Raw genomic sequence first — 22493 nt, 5'->3', positions numbered from 1 at the left:
TAGACAATGGGGTGTGGAAGTACAAAAGAAGAGAGACAAATAAAAGATAAAGAGAGAGGGGGGAAAAACACTTAAACAGATGAGGTTTTTCCTCTATGATGTGTGAAATGCCAGCCATCATATGAGCGACAGATTGACCATTTCTCACATTTTGCATTATGCATCACACCAGTGTAGGAAAACTGCCAGCTCAGACACACATAAGCACACACGCACACACACAGCAGCGCTAAACCTCGCATTGGGGCTGTTCATAAATAATACCATCACTGCATCCACAGCTGGGTCTGCTCGTGGGACTGTCTGAATTATGCAGAGACCTGCACAGTCCGTGCCCCTTCACACACACACACACACACACACACACACACACACACACACACACACACACACACACACACACACACAGCAAGGCATCACACGCATACAACATGCATGCCACACGCATCATACGCATGCACCAATAGGCACAAATCAACTGTCGAGACCATTTTCCTCCTAAACTTAGAGGGAAACATGTCTGAACTACAAACTACTGAATATTCTCAAAAGACAGAGGAAACCAGAGGAAAGGGGACTTTAAAAATGTGCCCGAATCAATCTGTGGAGAAAAAAGCCCAGGGATCAGGAGCTTCGTGCTGGTACTTCTCCGTCAGCTCCATTCTGTATTCAAATTGGGACATGCGGAGCAGAATGCAGGTTGACATGAGTGTGATTACTTTGGGAGGAAGCTGGGATTTGCCAATGTGTTATTTGTGGCAGATTTGTCAGTGAGTGATATATGCTTCATGCACAAAGACCTCTCTCTCTCTCTCTGCACCCGGTCAGTCAAAATCAACATAAAATTGGCCTTATTTACTTTTTATTTTATTCCTGGTCTTATTAGACACGATTCCAGCATGTTATTCCAATAAAAAAAATTGTCTTCACGATCTTTAATCAAAATGTAATAATTTATATATAGCTTTTTCCTTTTACTTTTCTAGCCCTCCAATGATCTGACTCTATTCTGTCAAGTAACACCCACTTTTCATAATTCAATCAACACGCAATTTAAGGGTTAGTTCACCCAAAAATGATAATTCTGTCATTAATTACTTACCCTAATGTTGTTCGACACCCATAATACCTTGAAATCCGATGGCTCAGACAGGCCTTCATTGACACCAATGTAATTTCCTCTCTCAAGACCCATAAAGGCACTAAAGACGTTGTTACAAAGCCCATCTCACTACAGTGGTTCTGCAATCATTTTATGAAGCAACAAGAATAGTTTTTGTGAGCAAAGAAATTAAATAACGACTTCTATAGTAATGGGACGAATTCAAAACAAAGTTTCGAACGGTTATGAATCAGCATATTGATTCATGATTCAGATAAGGTGTCAAACTGCTGAAATCACGTGACATTGGGAATCCGAATACTGAATCGATAATAACATTCGAAACTTTGGTTTGAAATCGGCCCATCACTATACAAGCCGTTATTTAGGGGGTTTTGCACACAAAAAAATTCTTGTCACTTCATAAAATGATTGTAGAGCCACTGTAGTGAGACGGACTTTGTAACGACGTCTTTAGTGCCTTTATGGGTCTTGAGAGAGGAAATGACATTGGTGTCAATGAAGGCCTTTCTGAGCCACCGGATTTCAACAAAAACATCTTCATTTGTGTTCTGAAGATGAACGGAGGACTTACAGGTGTTGAACAACATGAGGGTAAGAAATTAATGAGAGAATTTTCATTTTTGGGTGAACTAAGCCTTTGATAAAACCAAACAATTAGTAAAAACAAGCAATTAACAATGATTTAATTAACAAATATACTTGCAGCCTACACTAACCCTAAACCTAACCATCATAGAAAACTTTCTGCATTTTTACATTTTTAATTTAAAATCATTTAGTATGTATTTTTTGTATTTTGAATTTCAATTACATCAGTGTGCAGGCATAATGTAGGGGGCGTGGCCTGAAAACTGAATACAAACCACAATATAAAGAATCTGGTCAAACCAGTGCATGTACGCGCACACGCACGTACACGCACACAAACATATATATACTTTGGCATACCCAGAAAAAGCAGGTGAACCCATACACACACTCACCTCAAACTTCTGCCGGAATTCCTCGTTGCCTTCTTCTCCCTCAGCTGGGACAGGAACGTTGAAATACTCGCCCTCTTCCTGACTGAGCAGCTTAAACCTGCATGTATGTGTGTGTGTGTGTTTGTTTGACAGACAGAAAATAAGGCACATTTAGATGAGTGCAGGGTCTCTGCAGAATCACATGTGGTTCAGTAACAGACATTAAATTGTCCTCTGATAATGGCTCCATCTGGCCGCTATAGGAATTGCGTGCTGCTCACACACTTCCCTGAAATGGCATATTTTTGCAAAATTACCTCATTTAAACCATTCATACGCTTACAGTTTCCTTCTCAGCAGGGACGACCTTGACTATGATCATGGGTGGAGAGGAATGCAATGGTTTGAGTTGCCTCAAAACAGCTTTCAAATGTCTGAAGACAGCATGATACCCCTGGTCTTATATTTAGCTCTTCAAAACATGTGTGCTCCAAGATAGCAGAAAATCAGCGTCCTGTTTAACGGTGTGAGGTGACCATTGCTGGGTTTTGCTACTGATGTGATAGGAGGCCTTGTGTTCAACTTGCCTCTGGTCTGCACGGGTGTGTGTGTTTGTGTGTGTCTGTGTGTGTGTGTGTGTGTCTGTGTGTTGTGTTTATGACTGGAGATGAGTCATGGCTGCGGTGCCCTCCCACTACACTTCTTCCTTCCACATCTAGACCTCCAGAGGCTTAAGTGTGTGTGATGAGGGTCTTCATAACACATTCATAGAAAAAGAGCATGAGAATGGCAGTTAGCATGAAACACCCTGGATGATTTTTTTCTTATAGGTCATGTAATATGATACATGTATATATTAAATAACTTTATTAATATATATATATATATATATTAATATAATATAATATATATATATATATATATATTAATATAATATAATATATATATATATATATATATATATATATATATATATATATATATATATATATATATATATATATATATATATACAGCCTGAGACTTATTTTTTATTTATTTTTATTTTAGAAAAAATTGTATCAAACATAACATATATATATATATATAATCACGATTTATGTGTATTAAAGTTTGATATAATATACAGTATTATATTTATTAGTTTTATATCCTGTACACAAAATACTCTGTCCACTAGCAAATATGAATAAGTGTTACGTTGAGACAGTGTCAGCTCTGACAATGAGATTGTGATAATGTGGATCTGTCCTGACTGAAGGTCCACTGGGGAGCAAAAATGTCTCTCCTCTAATCTGATACTCTGTGCTTTGCTGTCAGGTGGCAGGAAACAGCCATCGATGTCACATAGAAGCTCATTACGGCTATAAAACCTCTGAACGCCCTTACAAAACACATACACGCATCTCATCAAACCATCCAGATCTGAAAAGCAAAACACAAGGTGTGTCTCAATCAGCTCCCTAGTTCGGTAGTTAGGCGATGATCAGGGAGTCGGCCATTTTGAAGGGATAGTTCAACTAAAATTAGCCCATGATTTACTCACCCTCAAACCATTTCTCTTTAAAAATTCTAGTTTTAGACTTTTGTGACGGTTCCGTCAGTTTGTTTATCCTGAGTTACAGGTGATTGGCTGAGGGATGACATGGTTTCGCACCTGAACCTAATCGTGTCACTTTAAGAGGGACTGGATCAAGCAGAGCGGGGGGCGAAGAGCGAGTTTTGGCCAGGCATCGAAGGCTGGCGTGTGTTATTGTTTGTCGTTCGCTCATCACGAGAGTGCCTGAGATCTGACGTTATGTGGGAGTTGGAGGGAGACCACAGCCGCTTTGGAGTTCATGTTGATTTATCTTTCCTGTGTCGATCCGCATTTTCTGTTCGTTATGTTTGGTTGAACTAATTACATCTGCATTTCAAAATTGCAATTACACGCCTGCATACTGACTAACATGTACACGGAATATTCGACATTTCGTTTATATTCGACATTTCGTTCAAATCATGTTTATATTACTTTAGTATAATAAATATTATTATTTATGCAGCGGATGGATGTGTGGCATCTCCCTTTGTTTGTTGTGTTTAAAGAAAGGAAATCGTAACACATTTGTTTTGCTCTATCTTCTGCGTACGTCAATACACATGCATAAAGGGTTCAAGGATTACTCTTTCGCTGCAAGTCAACTTGCGTACTGCTGACCAAGCGAAGCTAGATATTTTAGCCTATAAAGTTATGAATATGGATATTTTTCTTGCACAAACATGCCACTTTGCTTCAGAAGGACTTTATTAACCCCCTGGAGCTGTGTGCAGGAGTTATATGTTGGATAGATGCACTTTTATGGACTTCAAAAATGACCCAATAAGTCACTGCTATTATAATGCTTGGAAGAACCAGGACTTTTTAACTTTTATTAGTCTGAAAGAAGAATGTCATATACACCTAGGCTTGAGGGTGAGTAAATCATGGGGTAATTTACATTTTTGGGTGAACTATCCCTTTAAGTGCTGTCTCAATTGCAAAATCGTTCCAACGCACTCAGATGTTCGCTACAAAGTCCTACAATGCACTGTGAAAACCAGAGAGCATTGAGGCTCACTAAAGGAAGTTCTGAAGCGCAAAACTACACAATGACAATCGATAGATTTTTTTTTTTAAATCCAAACCATTTTTGAATTATATTTCAGCATAAACATATCAGAGGTGGACAGAGTACACAGCTTCATTACTTGAGTAAAAGTACAGATACCCCTTGCTAAATTTTACTCAAGTACAAGCAAAAGTACTACAGTCAGATGTCTACTTAAGTAGAAATGTTTTTAAAAGTACTACAGTCAGATGTCTACTTAAGTAGAAATGTTTTTAAAAGTACTTGAGTATCAAGAGTACATTTTCTAAATATTGCCACAGTGCTTACATTTATGTACAGAAACGTCCTACATGGAGTTATGAAAAATGTTAATGCTAATACCTTGGGGAATGTAAAAGAAATTGAAAGTAAAATCAAGTAATTTTCATCTTTTTACCATGTTGCTTTATTTAACATTTCTCACTTGCCCACAAGGCAATAGCACAATGGCAACACTCTAAAAAAACTCTGCTAAAATTTTAAATGGATTTTTTTGCACCCACATTTGAACCTGAATGTGTTAAACATCGCAAACTCAAGAACATCACGGGTTTGCACATTCCCGGGATGGACCTGCTGCATCTTCATCTAATGTTTGGTCCACGGTTTTATCTCTTATCTAAAGGCCACAACATACTCCGCAAGAAAGAACAGAGAAGAAAGTTCTCGCTTCCAGGGCTGCGAGAACAAAATGACTGTTCTCTCAGCCCTGGTTTGGCAGTTCTTGCAGCTTGTTCTGAGTACACATCGTCTGAGCAGAACTTTTTTCTTGCAGGTGTCCAAGAACTATTGTGTGATTGGTCATACATTTAAAGTGGGTGTGGCTAATGCAGAGAAACGCAGATGATCGGCACCTGCTTTTCTCGTGAAGTATGGAATGTACTGGCCAGAACGAACGTTGTTCTTGTTCTTGTCACCTTGAGAAAACGAACAAATTTCTTTGTTCTTGCAGAGTATGTCCCAAGTTTGGAGTTGACTTTGGTGGAAAGCTGAAGGTGATTGCTGATAGGCCGTCTTAATCAGTGGCGCCTGCACAATCCAGTCACATTTGTGAGGGAAAAAACAAATTGAGGGTTTCTGAGATGTTTCTTTTTTCCTTTTTTTAGAAGTAGTAACGGGTACTTACGGTTATGGATAGAAATGTCTTGGAGTAACAAGTAAAATATTTGCCTCTCAAATGTACTTGAGTAAAGCCATGAGTAATCCCCAAAAATTATACTGGAGTTAAATACAGATCCCTCAAAAATGTACTTAAGTAGTGTACTCAAGTAAATGTACTCCGTTACTGTCCGGCTCTGAAACATAGATCGCTGGGCAGGTAATAAACCATCTGGCTGAAATTTTGCATGTATACGTAACAAGCAATGTATCTATCATAAAGTACTTTAAAATGCCATACAAAAAAATTGTTGGAAAGATATCAGTCCTGCTGTTGTTCATAAATAACAGAAGTGATGTTGTACAATGAGGACGTTTAAATGTTGAGTCATCAGTGTCCCAGTGTAGTAAGCCAGGGTCCTTACTGTCCTTAACAGTGCCCAAATTCATGTACACGATATACTGATTCATGACCTAGGAAGCTAAAGTGCTGATTGAAACAATAACAAAGAGAGGAGACACTAAAAAAGAGAAACAAAAACAAAGCTAGTCAACCTCAAAAATCGATCACTTGTTTTTGTCTTTCTTGCCATCTTAAAAAGGTCTGTCAAACATTCTATTAAAGTAACACTCTGTTTGGTTCCTGTCTCTATGAAGCCCCTTCTTCCGAAAGATTGGGTGGCTCTGATTGGTTGGCTGCAGTGGCGTGCACAAGTCGGGTGGGCCTTGAGCCCCTGCCCCTTTGAAAGTAAAAGTGCCCTTTTCGATCACACTGCAGTGCCCACACATTTAAAAGGTAACCGTTATGACTTTTTCAGTAGTGTTCAGTAAGTTATAAACTCAGTATGTTTTTAACAGCAAAAAATAGCCAAATCTGCATACAGTTCTGTTTACCTCTTCTTCCTTACCATTTATGCAAGCTCATAAATAGTTTATATATGTGTTTATCTTTAGGGACTTTTTAATCAACATGTCTCCTTTATCTCGCAAACTGGTGGCATGACTCATTGTTTATTTAAGCTGCTTTAAAACAATATGTAATTGTGAAAAGTGTTATACAAATGCAAATAAAAAGTAATTTAACAGAAAAAAGTACACCAAGTAAAAATTGTCCTTAGAATATACAGGTCCTAAAAGTTCATTATTTCCCATAATGTAATGATAAAAATTAAACTTTCATATATTTTAGATTCGTTGTACACCAAATGAAATATTTCAGGTCTTTTATTGTTTTAATACTGATGATTTTGGCATACAGCTCATGAAAACCCAAAATTCATATCTCTAAAAATTAGCATATTATGAAAAGGTTCTCTAAACGAGCTATTAACCAAATCATCTGAATCAACTAATTAACTCTAAACACCTGCAAAAGATTCCTGAGGCTTTTAAAAACTCCCAGACTGGTTCATTACTCAAAACCGCAATCATGGGTAAGACTGCCGACCTGTCTGCTGTCCAGAAGGCCATTATTGACACCCTCAAGCGAGAGGGTAAGACACAGAAAGAAATTTCTGAAAGAATAGGATGTTCCCAGAGTGCTGTATCAAGGCACCTCAGTGGGAAGTCTGTGAGAAGGAAAAAGTGTGGCAAAAAACGCTGCACAACGAGAAGAGGTGACCGCACCCTGAGGAAGATTGTGGAGAAGGACCGATTCCAGAACTTGGGGGACCTGTGGAAGCAGTGGACTGAGTCTGGAGTAGAAACATCCAGAGCCACCGTGCACAGGCGTGTGCAGGAAATGGGCTACAGGTGCCGCATTCCACAGGTCAAGCCACTTTTGAACCAGAAACAGCGGCAGAAGCACCTGAGGGCTACAGAGAAGCAGCACTGGACTGTTGCTCAAATTTTGCATGTCATTCGGAAATCAAGAGTCTGGAGGAAGACTGGGGAGAAGGAAATGCCAAAATGCCTGAAGTCCAGTGTCAAATACCCACAGTCAGTGATGGTCTGTAAAAATCTATAGACCTCCAAACTTTGTGTGGCCTCAGCTTAGCTTAAGAACAGTGCGCAGAGAGCTCCATTTGGAAAGTGCTAGAAACTCTAGTCTACTGCTACATATTCCCAATTCGGCAGTGTCCTGATGACATCGTCGAGGCATGACAGCTGAAGACCAAATGGAGGGGATCGCCGCAGCACCATGCAGCATGCAAACCAAGTTCTCAGGGCACCTCTGTGGACACACCGGGGTCGGTGCGGAAGTCCAAGCCGTTCCACGGCCGCAACGCAAGACGGAACAGCGGCGCAGCCGAGACGCGGAACATCCCAACATCATGTATGCCGATGCCGATGCCGATGACACCGGGCCGGTGCAAACGGCGCCAAACAACCTTCAACCGCAGCCCAAGCCCCAGGGAGACCACCAGCGAGCAGCAGCAGCGAGCAACACGAAACGTCCTTCAAAACAGAAGCAACCGCAGCAATTCAAACAAAAACAGCAGAGAAGCAGTGGAAAATGGCGAACGACGAACAACGTCCTCTCAGCGGCCGCCAGCAATCAGCAACAGTCCCAACTGCAGCCCTGACCATTTGACTAGTCACAGCCACAAGAAAACAAAACTAAATCTAAATCTAACTGTACAGTTAACATGATTTGTGGGTGGAGAAGCGGCGAACAGACAACGCCAGCGTCCTCTCCCCCACATTGCTAGGTATGTGCTCTGACGTGCACTGTTAACTGTGGGACCTTATATAGACAGGTGTGTGCCTTTCCAAATCATGTCCAGTCAACTGAATTCAATGCATGTTGACTCCAATCAAGTTGTTGAAACATCTTAAGGACGATCAGTGGAAAACTAAGATTCTTTTACATTGTCATTATGGGGTATTGTTTGTACAAACCCGATTCCAAAAAACGTTGGGACACTATACAAATTGTGAATAAAAAAGGAATGTAATAATTTACACATCTTATAAAATATTTTATTCACAATATAAATAACATATCAAATGTTGAAAGTGAGACATTTTGAAATATCAGGCCAAATATTGGCAATGTGAAAGCTACACATTCCAAAAAAAGCAATAAGAGGCCGGAAAAGTTAAATGTACATATAAAGAACAGCTGGAGGACCAATTTGCAACATGATTGGGTATAAAAAGAGCCTCTCAGATTGGCAGTGTCTCTCAGAAGTGTAGAGTGTCACCAACTCCCCCAATAATGCGGCGAAAAATAGTGGAGCAATAGCAGATAGGAGTTTCTCAGAGAAAAATTGCAAAGAGTTTGAAGTTATCATCATCTACAATGCATAATGTAATCTAAAGATTCAGAGAATGATGATCTTCAGGCCCTTACAGGAATGCTACTGTAATGGAAATCACAAAAAGGGCTCAGGAATACTTCCAGAAAACATTGTCGGTGAATACAATCCACCACTGTAATTTATCATTTGTCTTTGTAATTTGTCACCGCCATTTGTCGTTGCCGGCTAAAACTCTATAGGTCAAAAAAGAAACAATTTCTAAACATGCTCCAGAAGCACAGGCATTTTCTCTGAGCCAAGGCTCATTTCAAATCACTGTGGCAAAGCGGAAAAATGTTCTGTGGTTAGACAAATCAAAATTTGAAGTTCTTTTTCGAAAACTAGGATGCAATGTCATCCGGACTAAAGAGGACAAGGACAACCAAAGTTGTTATAAGCACTCATTTCAGAAGCCTCTTGTGGTATGCGGTTGCATGAGTGCGTGTGGCAAGTTCTAGAACCACATATGCTCCCATCCAGATGTCGTCTCTTTCAAGGAAGATCTTGCATTTTCCAACATGACAATGCCAGACCGCATACTGCATCAATTACAATATCATAGCTGCATAGAAGAAGGAGCCGGGTAATAAAATGGCCAACCTGCAGTTCAGATCTTTTCCCCATAGAAAACATTTTGCGCATCATAAAGAGGAAGATGCGAGAAAGAAGACCTAAGACAGTTGAGCAACTAAAGCCTGTATTAGACAAGAATGGGACAACATTCCTATTCCTAAACTTAAGCAACTTACTCACAATTTGCACAATGTCCAAACCTTTTTGGAATTGGGTTTATAAAAATGAGACATTTTTTTATTTTATTTAATCTATTTTGAAATAAGGCTGTAACATAACTAAATGTGAAAAAGTATTATAAGTGTTGTGAATACTTTCCGGGTGCACTGTATATATAGATTGGCTTTAGAACTGTACAATGATAAATAAAAGCAAATTATTTAGGGGTCCCTTGTAAACGGATCATCATAATCTGGTGTCCCTGGCATTTAAGAGTTTGAAAAAGCCCTACTGTAGCATTAATATATTTGCAACGTTTTCTTAACGTTTACACAACCATAATGATATCCCATGACTGTGGAATATTATCTGTTAGGTGAGAAAGAACATTCTCACACTTCAGTCTCTAGATACTTGTACTGACTAGACAATAGGTTACAAAAAAATCTAACAACTGAAAGAGAAAGAACATGAAGGAGGAAGCAAAGATTTAATGTGGATCTGACCTCTCTCATTTAACTCAATTCTGTCATATTAATTGCACGTTTAAGCATTCACATGGGTTCATGCAGATTAAAAAATACACCCTAGCTGACAAGACAGGCATTTAGAGGTGTACAAGCAGGGACGGGAAAGTGTGTGAGCAGAAAACAGGAGTGGAGAGCTCTTAGATGAAGAACTCTACTAGAAGGGAAAAAGGATAAGCTGAGGACTTCAAAAAGAGCAAGAGTCTTCAAATCCAGAGGAGACGAGTGAACCACTTAGATGTTTATGGACTGCTGCACATCTGGGAATTCTTGTGATATGCAATACGGTTTAGCTGACACAAACTTTTTAATATTAGTGTGTACACTATCTATTTGACCCTCTGGGACTTCCTCATTTCCACTGATGTATATGTGTGTGTCAGCAGGCTTCCTCACCATCCGTTCACTCCTTGCTTCTGAAGCTCCGAGATGCCGAAAGACAGAGAGCCCATAAAGTCGTTCCGGCTGGTCAAGTCCCAGTCCCAGATCTCCACAGACAGCCTGCGGTCCTTGTCAGACTCCTTCAGATTACTGTAAAACACAAAGCGCAGGATGGAGGAGGACAGAGACAGCAAGAGACTGAGACAAAGAAAAATCAAGCTGAACATTTGGTTTTGCATCTGCCAGACAAACAAATTACTGATCTTTTGGTTGTGCCACTAAGCTTCCTTACAATGTGAAGGTCTCATTCCACGTTGGATTCAGGCAGCATTTGATGGTCTTGGTCTTCTGTTTGCTCTCACTCTTAGGGTCAGGGATGAGTTTTAGCTTGACATAGGGATCAGATAGGCCATTCGGGTCCATGGGCACCAGGTTCTTTGCTTCTTTAACTGTTAATGCGGAAATACAGGATATATCACAGACACATAATAACCTAAAGACCAAGAATTTAGTACTTTAAAGAGGACCTATTATGCATAATTCACAGATGTGTGTGTGTGTCCAAAGTGTGTCAGAACAACTAGCCTTTAATGGTACATTTTCACTCACTATTTATTTTAATAAATGCCATAAACCAAAAGCAGTCACTTCAATCTAACTGATTCGCACTCCCCCCATACAAAGACATCATTGTAGGGAGAAGCCCCACCCACAGCGTATTAGCATAGACACAGCCCTGAGTTAGAATCAAAGAGTGCGCCATTTCTGTATCCTCAATGTAAAAGCTGGAGTTGTACAATGTCTTTCTCACTCCCAAAACTCTAGAAATGGCTGTTCATGCATTTGTAACATCTCAGCTAGATTAGCAAGTCTTTATATTACAGTATATCTAAGTATCAAATTGCTTACCTTTAGCTAGTCCAAAACGCTTTGGCCAGAATTCTTTGCAAGTGTCATAAACTTGAACGTATCACTCTACCCATTTTCTTTACTATTTTGATTTTTGGTAGGCTAACTCTTAACTATGTTGCTCTTATTTTTTGCTTTAATGCATGTTATATTTTCTCATAATCTTGCTGTTCTGTAAAGCACTTTGGTCAGCCTATAGTGACTGTTTTAAATGTGTTATGTGCATAAAATGAACTTGAACGGCAAATGTGTTTAAATATGTTTACAGAGAATAAACGTTTAATCGAACAGGCTCCAGTCCAGCATGGCCATTCATACACCTTTATTGCAATTTATTACATAATTTCATATGTAATAAAAGCAAGATGACAATATACGTTATTATAACCATAGTTACCTGTTCTACTCAGCATATATTATCTGGCTCTGGCATCTAACAACAGTTCCCACACAAGTACCTCTACAGTGATTTATAGATTATCATGAATGAACATCTTAATCAATGAAGGTACAGTAGCAATCTCCACTTCAACTAAATAAATTCACCAATTAATCAATTAATCACTCTATCATTGTCCCACTGTTTGAGCAAGGCTAAACACAATTACTGACCCTCTGACATTTTCAGTGTGCGAGATTGTCCTGTTTTGCTGTTGCCGGAATTCCGGCACATGAGCTCTTGAAGCTCCGCCCTCTTCTTATAAGAGCATCAGCTCATTTGCATTTAAAGGTAAATAATCATACACTGTTTGTTAATAGGCTAGAGAAGAACTGGCACCCAGACTTGATCCTGGTATCTCCCAAGGTTTATATTTCTCCATCATGCCCTGATCATGTCCTTGCCACTGTCGCCTTTGGCTTGGCTTGTTCCGTTGGGGAACTAAAATATAAAATTAAATATCCAAATAAATTAATGTATTAGGTACATAATAATATAATATTGATCTGCTCACATTGTCACTATATGATCAATTGAAATAAGCTGATAATGTCACCATTTTCTCCAGAGTGGCTGTAGGCCTACTGCCAAATCAAATTTTGTTGCAATATTTTCCTGTTTACCACTGTGAAGCTGCTTTGAAACAATGGTCATTGTAAAAGCACTATATAAATTAAGATGACATAACTTGATTTGTTAGTGCGCAATCAATGCAGAGTGAATATTTATGTTGAATCAAGAGTTATTACAGTTTGTGTCAGTTATGTTCTGTCTTGTGTCATGAATAAATATCACACTGTTAATGTTTTTGGAGTCCAGCAGAAATGACATAAAATACATTATTTACAATGCACAGTTATTTTCCTGCCTACCAATACTGTTCAAGTCCAGGTTGAATTAACATTTAATTTGTTGGACCTAACAACCGGAGCATTCTCTGGAACAGTCACTGTTGAGTCACCAATTGAACGAGATGTTGTTCATTCAAGCTAAAATGTGAGTCAGTCTCAAAATTAAAATCATGTAAGGATGTTACTGAAACTCATTACTTATTTTGTTTCTGCCGTTTTTTGCCTATAAAAATCATGCTGAGCAGTTGACAAAATGGAAGACAAAATGATACGCTATCATTAAAAAGATTTTTTAAAAATAAATACATTGATACTTGTATTCAGTAAGAATGCATTATATTGATACAAAATTACAGCAAAAATTTGTATTTAATTTGTAATAATATTTCACAATATTACTGTTTTTGCTGTATTTTTAACGAATTAATGCAGCCTTGTTGAGCATATTAAACTTCTTTCAAAACATTTAAAAAATATTATCGACTCCAAAGCTTTGAATGGTAGTGAAGACATGCTTTGTTTTTAGGAAACTGCTTCTTTCTTGAGGGTTTACGGAGTTAGTATCACTGAATCGAAAGAACAATTCAATGACTCACTCATAACACACAAAGAGTAAATTGTCGGCAGCTCCTGATGAATAATGAAATATAAAGTGCAGACCCCAGATGTGAGTGAATAGTTGTCAGTCATTTATTCTTGCGGCTCATGAGCTCTCAGAGCCACGTGGGGCTAAGAATGCACATAGACTATACCAGTAATTGGGGTTGACCTCAGCACTTGACCAGTCCAACAATTAATGCAGGAGGCTGCTGTGGCCTTGAGATTTGTGGCTAGTGTAATTTCCATAATGAGTGGTGTGTGAAGGTAGGCTTAGCTGTTCATTAAGACAGCGGCGTACTGCAGCATGGATACAGGAAGAGACATGAGTTTCTGAATTAACTGTCGTGCTCACAGAGCAGGGTTTATTTTGCCAGCTAATAAATGTAACACACAACATGTTAGTTCAGAAAGCCCTCCGCACAGAGCAATTAAGCAAGTGGGATCACTGACCACATAAGAATATTTGCATGAAGATATCAAAAGCTTTGACCTACAAGATATGCAGTTTTGTGGCTCAGAGATATAGGAAACTCATAATGTTACCCAGCTGATTAAAAAAAACATCATTAACATGGTAGCATAGCTGATATTTTAACAGGCAAATATGTAAAAGGCTGTAGGAATATAATTAAGGTGTCTGCAAATAATTAAGCAGCACTGCTCCCTCTAGGTGAAAAACAGTACTGCAATTCAATAGCAAATGGCTGATTTACTCTAAAAATGAGTGCTGTTGGTGCTCGGAAGTCAGAACAGATCCAGAACTGACTGGATCCATTAGGCTGATGTAAGAGCAATCTTTTTTTGTGACGCAAGTCTTTCATTCACAAAAAATAGCCAGATAACAAGTGCTGACAACACACTAAACATGGTCACCCAGTGTGCCTCACTAACATTTATCAACCTGCAAGTGCTCCGGTGGTCAAACAGAGCGTGAGTGCGAGAAAGATGAGGTAGAAAGGACCTTTTAAAGGCATAGCGGCCGCCCCATTTCCATCCAGGTATTGGTCAATTCATTAGCTTTAAGTGACAGGCCTTTGAAATGCGCGACAGGAAGTGGCCCCATTCATCTTACTGTACGCTCAGCAGATCTGCGGCACCACCGTGTGACATTAAATTATAAAGGACAGCGTGATGGATTAAAAATGTCTTTTGCTCTCAGGGCTGTCTGCGCCTCGATTCTTTCCATGGTGCAGCTCAGCTCATTAGCTGCTAGCGGGCTAAAGGCTGTTAGTTAATTCTAAGGGAATATGGGAGCTGAGGCTCTCGGGGTGAAATAGCCCAAGATTGAGCTTGAAAAGAGGAATGCATGGCTGAATATGGAGCAGTGTGTTGAGGCTAATGTCCCTTAACACACCCGCTGATGAACAGATCCAAGCCTACTTTCCTCCAGATAGCATTCAAGGGATTTGTTCAGCCAAAAATGAAAATTCTGTCATCATTCACTTGCTCTCATATTGTTCCAAAGTAAACATGTATAGTAGTTTTTCTTTTACGGAACATAAAATATATTTTGAAGAATATCTCAGTGCACGTGTGTGTGTGTGTGTGTGTGTGTGTGTGTGTGTGTGTGTGTGTGTGTGTGTGTGTGTGTGTGTGTGTGTGTGTGTGTGTGTGTGTGTGTGTGTGTGTTTGTAGTTTGTCCACAAGATGAGAGTCAGTGGGGTCCAAAACTACATTGCCTTGACTTTTTTTTATACCAGATAGAAAATGCATACAGGTTTGGAATGACGAATGATGGCAGAATTTTCATTTTTGGCTCAACAATCCTAACTGAAAACTGATCAATTTCTCTTTGTTTGTCTTCCAGAAATCTCATTAGAGCTCATCTTCTGCTCTGAAAAGTGGAACTAAGTGGAAATTCCCCAAGGATATTAGCCTATAGTTTTATATCAATACAACAACAAGAAAGTAGAAATTTATCATGGCTTTAATTTAATAAACCATTTGAAAAACCTATTATCATATAAACAACAGTCAAATAAAATATGGGGGTTTACTAAGGTTAAAGGGATAGAACATCCAGAAAAGATAAATCTGACATCATCAACCCTGATGTCGTTCCAACCCTGTATATGTTTTTTTTTTTTTTTTGTTGAAAATGAGTTATTTGAAAATGAGAATATTGAGAATATCTTTACACAAATTTTTACAAAACGCCCTATAAACAATATATAACAGTCTTCTGAAGTCATGCAATATGTGATAAAAGACAACAATTTAAAGTTACATTCATGCAAATCACTATGCAGCACTCAAATCAAACATGTTGCTGGATTTTGGGTGCAAATAAAATCTAGTATCATGGCTTTTCACTGGGAATGTTTGATAATGTGACTAAGGAACTATGAATTGTTGCTGTATGGAAACAACCAGTGGAAAAATTGCATACAGTTTTGGAACCGTATTGGGTGAACTATCAATAGGGTGAGAAACAGTCTGAGGGTTCTTTTGTCAGATGGGTTCTTGCTGAGAGAATGAGAATAACACCCTCTGCTGGAAACCGTAAGCATTACCATGTTTGTGTCTTTTTTTCCTCACTGAGAGCAAAAGAAGACAGTGTCCTCCGCGCCTGTGCTTTTGTTTTGGAGGCATGTTTGTGTTGATGTCAAGGAGAGACAGGAAGGCAGTGTGCTTTCTTGTGTTGCCATGGACACGTGTAATGTAATACATGTGTATTACATGTTTGACTGATCCTATAGAATTTCACAATGAGCTCAAATGCACTTCACGTCATCACTGTCGTGTCTCATGCAGCATTTTGGACATCGAGCCTATTTTGTAGCTTTTTGTCCCCTTATGTCCTTTTTTGATTTTGCTTGTACATTTAGGCAAGACACCTCATAATCTGGTACACCCCTTACAGGAAACAGGCTTGTTTTTTTTCTAGGCTTGGTTGTGTTTATGGGGCGCAGTATAACATGTCTTAATACTTTTTAAACTTTTTTTTTTTTAAAACACCGTATTTTTCGTATATTTTACCTTTATTCCACACCGCTGTCTCCACTGTCCTTTGAACAGGTCGTTTTCAAGATTGGTTAGATGGCCAAATGTAGTTTCATGTATTTTTATTGGCTGAAGTGCCAAGCACAGGTTGTCTGGAAACGCCACACCCCTTACCGTTTAAGGGCCGTTTTTGTAGGCAATAAACTGCTGTAACTTTAAAAGACAGTATTTCCGTTTGCATTAAACTTTCAGCCCTATTACTTTGCAGATACTGTTTATGCTCAAGCAGCAACATTATACACTAACTAAAATTAAAAAAGTGGAATGTTTATATCTTTCTTTCTTTAGAAAATAAAAAAATAAAATACGTCTTTGAGGAAAACATTCCAGGATTTTTCTCCCCACCATTGATTTCCATTGCAACCAAAATTTTGAACATCCAAATCAATGCATTCAAAAGGCTTCAGAGGCTGTGTGTAATCCCAGAAAAGGAATATGGTCTTATTTAGAGAAGTGATTGATCATTTAAAAAAAAATTAAAAAATGAATGAATACACCTTTCAATTGTCACTTGTTTACCTGCAGATCCCGATGATTCGGCTGCAGTTCCACCTGACAATGAACATGTTTAGACAGATGCAAATGTTGGAGGCGTGCATATTAATGATCCCCAACAATTGCGTCATGGTTGGCGCATGGTTTATGTTGAGAATCACGTATTTTTCCGTGGTGTTTTTGATTCACAAGATTTACATATGAACTAGGAGGCAATGGTGTTTGAGACTCACAGTATGTGATGTCCATGTACTGAACTCTACTGAATTATTTCACTATGGCAAAGTTAATTCAATTTTTTATTCTAGGCACCTTTAAACTCCATTTTTAACTTTAAAATCATCCGACATCGTTGTTTTACTTTTTTATTGCTAAAGGAAGCTTTTATTAGTCTTTGCATGTGTGCTTTGTAAACACAGGGGCGGTACTTTCACCTACGTCTAGTGTGACATTTTCGACTTAATTACTCAATCACTAGCGAGAGCAGAGCACTGCAAGATGAGCAATTTAGGTTAAAAAGTATATACTTTTTTTTTTTTTTAATGACCGATCATTTTGCTAGATCTTCACCTGGGATTGCACAGATCCTCTGAAGCACTTTGAAACAGCATTGATTTGGACCTTCAACATATTGGTTGCAATGGAAGTCCGTTATGTGGAGAAAAATCCTGGAACGCTTTCCTCAAAAAATTTATTTTCTTTTCGACTGAAGAAAGAATGGAACATCTTGGATGAGATGGGGGTGAGTCAAATATCAGGAAATTATTATTTCGAAGTGAACTAATCCTTTAAGATGTTAAAAGACTGAAATGGTGCATGCAAGTCCCTGTTATCTGCTGCTATGAATTCACCACTAGGAGGAATCAGACACTAAGAAAAATTTCCCACAAGCCTTCATGTCACAACTGAAAGCATTCATGCAAGATGTGCCGTATAAAGTGCATTTTTGGCTGTTCTTCAAGGGTCAAACGAAGGCATGTGTGGTAACGAGAGGTCCAGGATCCGCCAGCGATTTGGGAAGACGTGAGTGAATGTTTGCATCCATGCATATGAGTGCAGCAGTGATGTGTGTGTGTGTGTGTGTGTGTGTCTGTGTGTGTGTGTGTGTGTGTGTGTGTGTGTGTGTGTGTGTGTGTGTGTGTGTGTGTGTGTGTGTGTGTGTGAGTAGGCAGCGGTGACTCACTGCTGACGGTGAGCACATTGTTCTTGATCTCTGCAGTGATTTGGATGCGGCCCCTCCTCTCAGTGTGGTCAGTCCCACACAGACTCGGCACGTTGGCCACACATCGCTTATGGATGTTCATCATACAGTCTGGATAGCAGGAGACAGAAAGAGAAAAAGATGTAACACCACAACACCAAACGACAAAAACACAGGCAAAGCACACAATTTTACACTCGCAATATAAAGCCAGACATAACTAGAAGGTACTTTCCTTCTACCAAAGACCTGTTGAGCCAATTCTGTTACTAAAATGGTCATGACTCATCAAAGACTGCATCAAAGGTAAGTAAAGACAATCCATAACTTGCAGAATCTACACAATGTTAATTATTAAAAATAAATTAAAATAAGGATCATACAAAAAGCATATTATTATTTTTTATTTTGTACTGTCCTGAAAATACCCTGTTTTTCAAATTCTAAAAGCTTCATTCTTTTAGCATTACGAAATGTTTTCACATCTTGTAATTTGTGAGTTGTTTATACATTATCTATGTGTGACTATCTTGTGTGTGAGTCCCTCAGTTTTCCTTATTGTGAGAAGATCTCAAAATCAAATAAGCTGGGAAACCAAAGAATTTGCCGGATTTTTCTGAAGAATATTGGGCAGTTTAACTGCTCAGGACAAACAGTGGACTCTTGAACAACCATCAAAAAACAAAAAAAACAAAAACAGCCGTGGATCATCCAGGTAACAACACATAGTATTAAAGCAGCACTAGGTAACTTTTCCACCTTCATAATATATTTTTTAAGACTCTTGGGATGATAAATCAACTTACAATAGGTTGAATGACACGTCTGCCATAGCCTGATGGGGTCTGTATCGTTTTTAATCATACTTTTAAACTTCGGGTTTCGGGTAGTAACCCGAGAAAAAAAAGAACTACAAAATTCGACTGCTTTACGGCATATACGTCACTTCCACCAACACCCACACTTCCTTACATTCAGACGTGCGAGCACAACTTTGTTCGTCGGATAATATAGTCATGTCCGAAGCAGCAGAGACAAATAAGAAAGAAAAGGTTTTGTTGGAGGAAAGCAATAAGAGGAAATGAAAAAATGATGGGATTAAAGGCAGGACGAGGATCAACATGTGACCAGCGTTTGCTCGTTGGCGTGAGCTGAAGGAGGCATGCCCGACCGATGCTGTCCTGCTTGTTACGGTGAGCTACCACTCAAACATTGAACTGAAGTATCATATAGATTCTGTAAAACGGTAACCAATAGACTACTATAATGACGCTGGCTTGTAAACGTGAGCATGGTGATTATTTGCCGTTTGAAAAAAATAAAACCCATGAAATTATATTCATATGACATGCTGAAGCATATGCCACTGACTGTAACGTTACCTGGGATGAAGACATTTCACACGCGACGCCAGAAGAACTCGAAATCCTCTTGCAGTGTTCAGGGGAACTGTTAGTGCTGCACCAACCCGCGGGACGCTTTTATGAAGTTATTTGGCCCGCACCGCACCACTGTATATATTTTTACAACCTGCCGCGCACCCGCGACCATTAAATAGACATACGGGGTCCGCGGGTTATGAGACGACCCGCGCATCACTAGTTCAGGGCTATCAGGGTTGTCATGTCAACAAATGCACGCGCGATGGCATCCCCTGTTGTAGGATGACAGAGCTTACGACAGTAGTTGAGGACATTATTTTTTTCCAAACTGTAGGGGGACCCCGAGAGCAAAAGTAGCCAAGTGGGGCTTTAAGAATCAAGTGTACGTAAACTTTCGAACAACTATTTTTTTTTACATTGAACTTATTTTGTCTTTTAGACTATATGTAAACATATTTTGTGTAAAATTTCTTATTTAGGACAGTACTAAATAAAAAAAAGAACATGATTTTGTTAAAATAATTAACATTTGGCAGATTACGCACGGTGTAATTAAGCTCGTCACACATAAAGGTGACAACATTTCTCAATATTACTGTATTTCTGGTGAGCATATGGTCACAAAAAATATATATCAGGTATTATACACTTTTTAACCTTACTCAGTTTGTGTAAATCCACTTGGGAGTATCACTCTTAGAAGAAAAGGTTCTATATAGAACCTTAAAAGGTTCTATCGGCACTACGTAGTTGGAACCCCTAAAAGGTTCACTGCAAAAAATGCTTTTCTTACTTAGTATTTTTGTCTTGTTTCTAGTCCAAACATCTAAACATTCTTAAAACAAGAAGTATTTACTAGACAAGCAAAAGTAATTGTCTTACTTTAGGGGAGAAAAACTCAAAATTAAGAGAGTTTTTGCTAAGATAAGAAATGCATTTTTTTCTTTGATAAGAAATGCATTTTTTTTTGCAGTGTTCTCATATAGACCCCTTTTTAAGTGCCAAAAGGGTTTTTTCTCGTCCTTATAGAACCCTTTTAGCATAAAAGGGTCTTTGGGGTATACTAACCTTTTAAGGGTTCCAGATACGTAGCACCGATAGAACCTTTTCTTCTAAGAGTGTATTTTCCCCACATCAGTTTCTAGTTTCAGTTTCAGTTTCAACATGTCTAGTATAATTATGTGGTTTTGTTTCACTGATACAGTGTCATTGATACTTTTTTTCTTGATTTACCCTGAAAGAATGGAAGTGAAATATGACAAAATGACCCATAGCTAACATGACCAAATGACAGCCTAAAATGTTGCCTGATATAAAAAAAATATATCCAAGACAAACTAAAATATTTTGTCAATAAAATACAATTATCAACTTTTTCATATAAAATAATAACACTTTTTAATAATTAACCAATGTTTGAGTTTGACAACAAACACACCACAAAACACAGCTATACAGCTTGGTTTAAAACATAGGCTAATAATAATTCATATTTTCTGAACATTGACTCTCAGTCATTATTCACCCTTTTCTCGTGGTTTCTCAAAAGAATTCCCAAACATATAAAATATAATATCATAATTCTAAAAGGGGCTTATTGTAACGCAGTGTTACAACGCACCCCATCTGCTCAGCTGGGATTTAAACCGCGGCTCGTGTCTTCTGCTGTCAGATCAGCACTAAAGAACCATCTCAACTTTTAAATTACAGATTATAAGATTAAAATAACATCAGATTTTAAATAAACACAAAACTCAAGTACGATCAAGATAAGATAAAAATTCAGTAAGAAATGTACTTTTGCTATGTTTAAATAATGTTCAGTGATATCTTCCAAAGATTTTTTTAATTTTGCCACTTTTATCTATATATACTGTTTATATGCCAACTATAATACATATACTAAGTTTCGTCATGCTGGCATGTATGGAAAGTTTTAAACCATGTGTGTTACAACTAACCCCGCGTTAGGTTGTGCCCCGCTCACCCCTGCTGCCTGCAAGTATGTATGACGTGGACAGTGAGTTGACTCACTAGAACATTGGAACAAGGGAGTCTCTCCTGAAGGTTGAATATCTGACCAGGAACAAACCAGTCATCTGTACTCTCCTGCTAAGAACATCAGCAGCCACCAGCATATGTGTTTCGGATGCTGTTGTGCTTCCTAACTACCTTAACAGGCAAGCCCAACCAGCTACATCAGAAATACTCTGAACTGGTCTTTACAGCAGGGTCAGTAGGGGCTCAAGAGCAAAGCAGTAGCAATGATGCTAATCACTCTTATGATGCTTTTGTTATGTTGGACACCATAGTGCCAAACACAAGCAGTCAGACTCAACATAAGTTCACATATCAAATAGCGAAAAAGCACTCCGGAATTCAGACGGCTTCTGAAAATGACTGTGAAACAAGCAAACACACAAGAACACATTCATGAAACACACACACTTCCACAATGTAATTCCTCATGCACTGCAGCACTTCTCCACAGTTCAGTCAGAAGTGTGACGGAGCACAAGCCATAGCTGGAGTGTAAACACTGTGCAGGGCCCCGGAGAAGACGACTCATGCATTGGAAACTAAACAAAGGGTAATTATAGCTCTCCCGGTCTGCAACCATAACAACTTTGTGTCAGGTTTCAGTTGAAGATGCTGAGTGCCTCATCTTTACACCACCTGTCTGCTCACTTGTTAGTCTGTCTACCTGCATGTCATCCATTAATGAGAGTAAAGAGCTGCCGGTAAATATGCTGTTATATCAATGAATATGTGTTGGCCAACAATCAGGTATGAGGCGGTGAATATCTGTGCCCCGGAGGCTCAAACAGCTGCTAAGTGTGTGAAGCATTTTGAATGTTTTATGTATTGGACACTGGATAAGAGGCTGGCTACCATGAGATGGAAAATCTCTTTTC

General features: G+C 38.8%; 1 protein-coding gene across 2 annotated transcripts in view; it reads right to left on the bottom strand.

The window, feature by feature from the left end:
• The window catches only part of prkcbb (protein kinase C, beta b), a 159305-nt gene that overhangs the window by 73327 nt on the left and 63485 nt on the right, over nucleotides 1-22493 (bottom strand). For both annotated transcript variants that reach the window (XM_067418184.1, XM_067418176.1), the window contains exons 5-8: nucleotides 18179-18307; nucleotides 10991-11147; nucleotides 10714-10848; nucleotides 2110-2206 (exon numbers count right to left, since the gene is read on the bottom strand). In XM_067418184.1, the coding sequence (XP_067274285.1) occupies nucleotides 2110-2206; nucleotides 10714-10848; nucleotides 10991-11147; nucleotides 18179-18307 (518 nt within the window). The remainder of the gene's footprint in view (nucleotides 1-2109; nucleotides 2207-10713; nucleotides 10849-10990; nucleotides 11148-18178; nucleotides 18308-22493) is intronic.

The sequence above is a fragment of the Pseudorasbora parva genome, chromosome 2, assembly GCF_024679245.1.
Source record: "Pseudorasbora parva isolate DD20220531a chromosome 2, ASM2467924v1, whole genome shotgun sequence".
Taxonomy (NCBI): Eukaryota; Metazoa; Chordata; class Actinopteri; order Cypriniformes; family Gobionidae; genus Pseudorasbora; species Pseudorasbora parva.
This window is presented reverse-complemented; position numbering and strand designations above follow the sequence as displayed.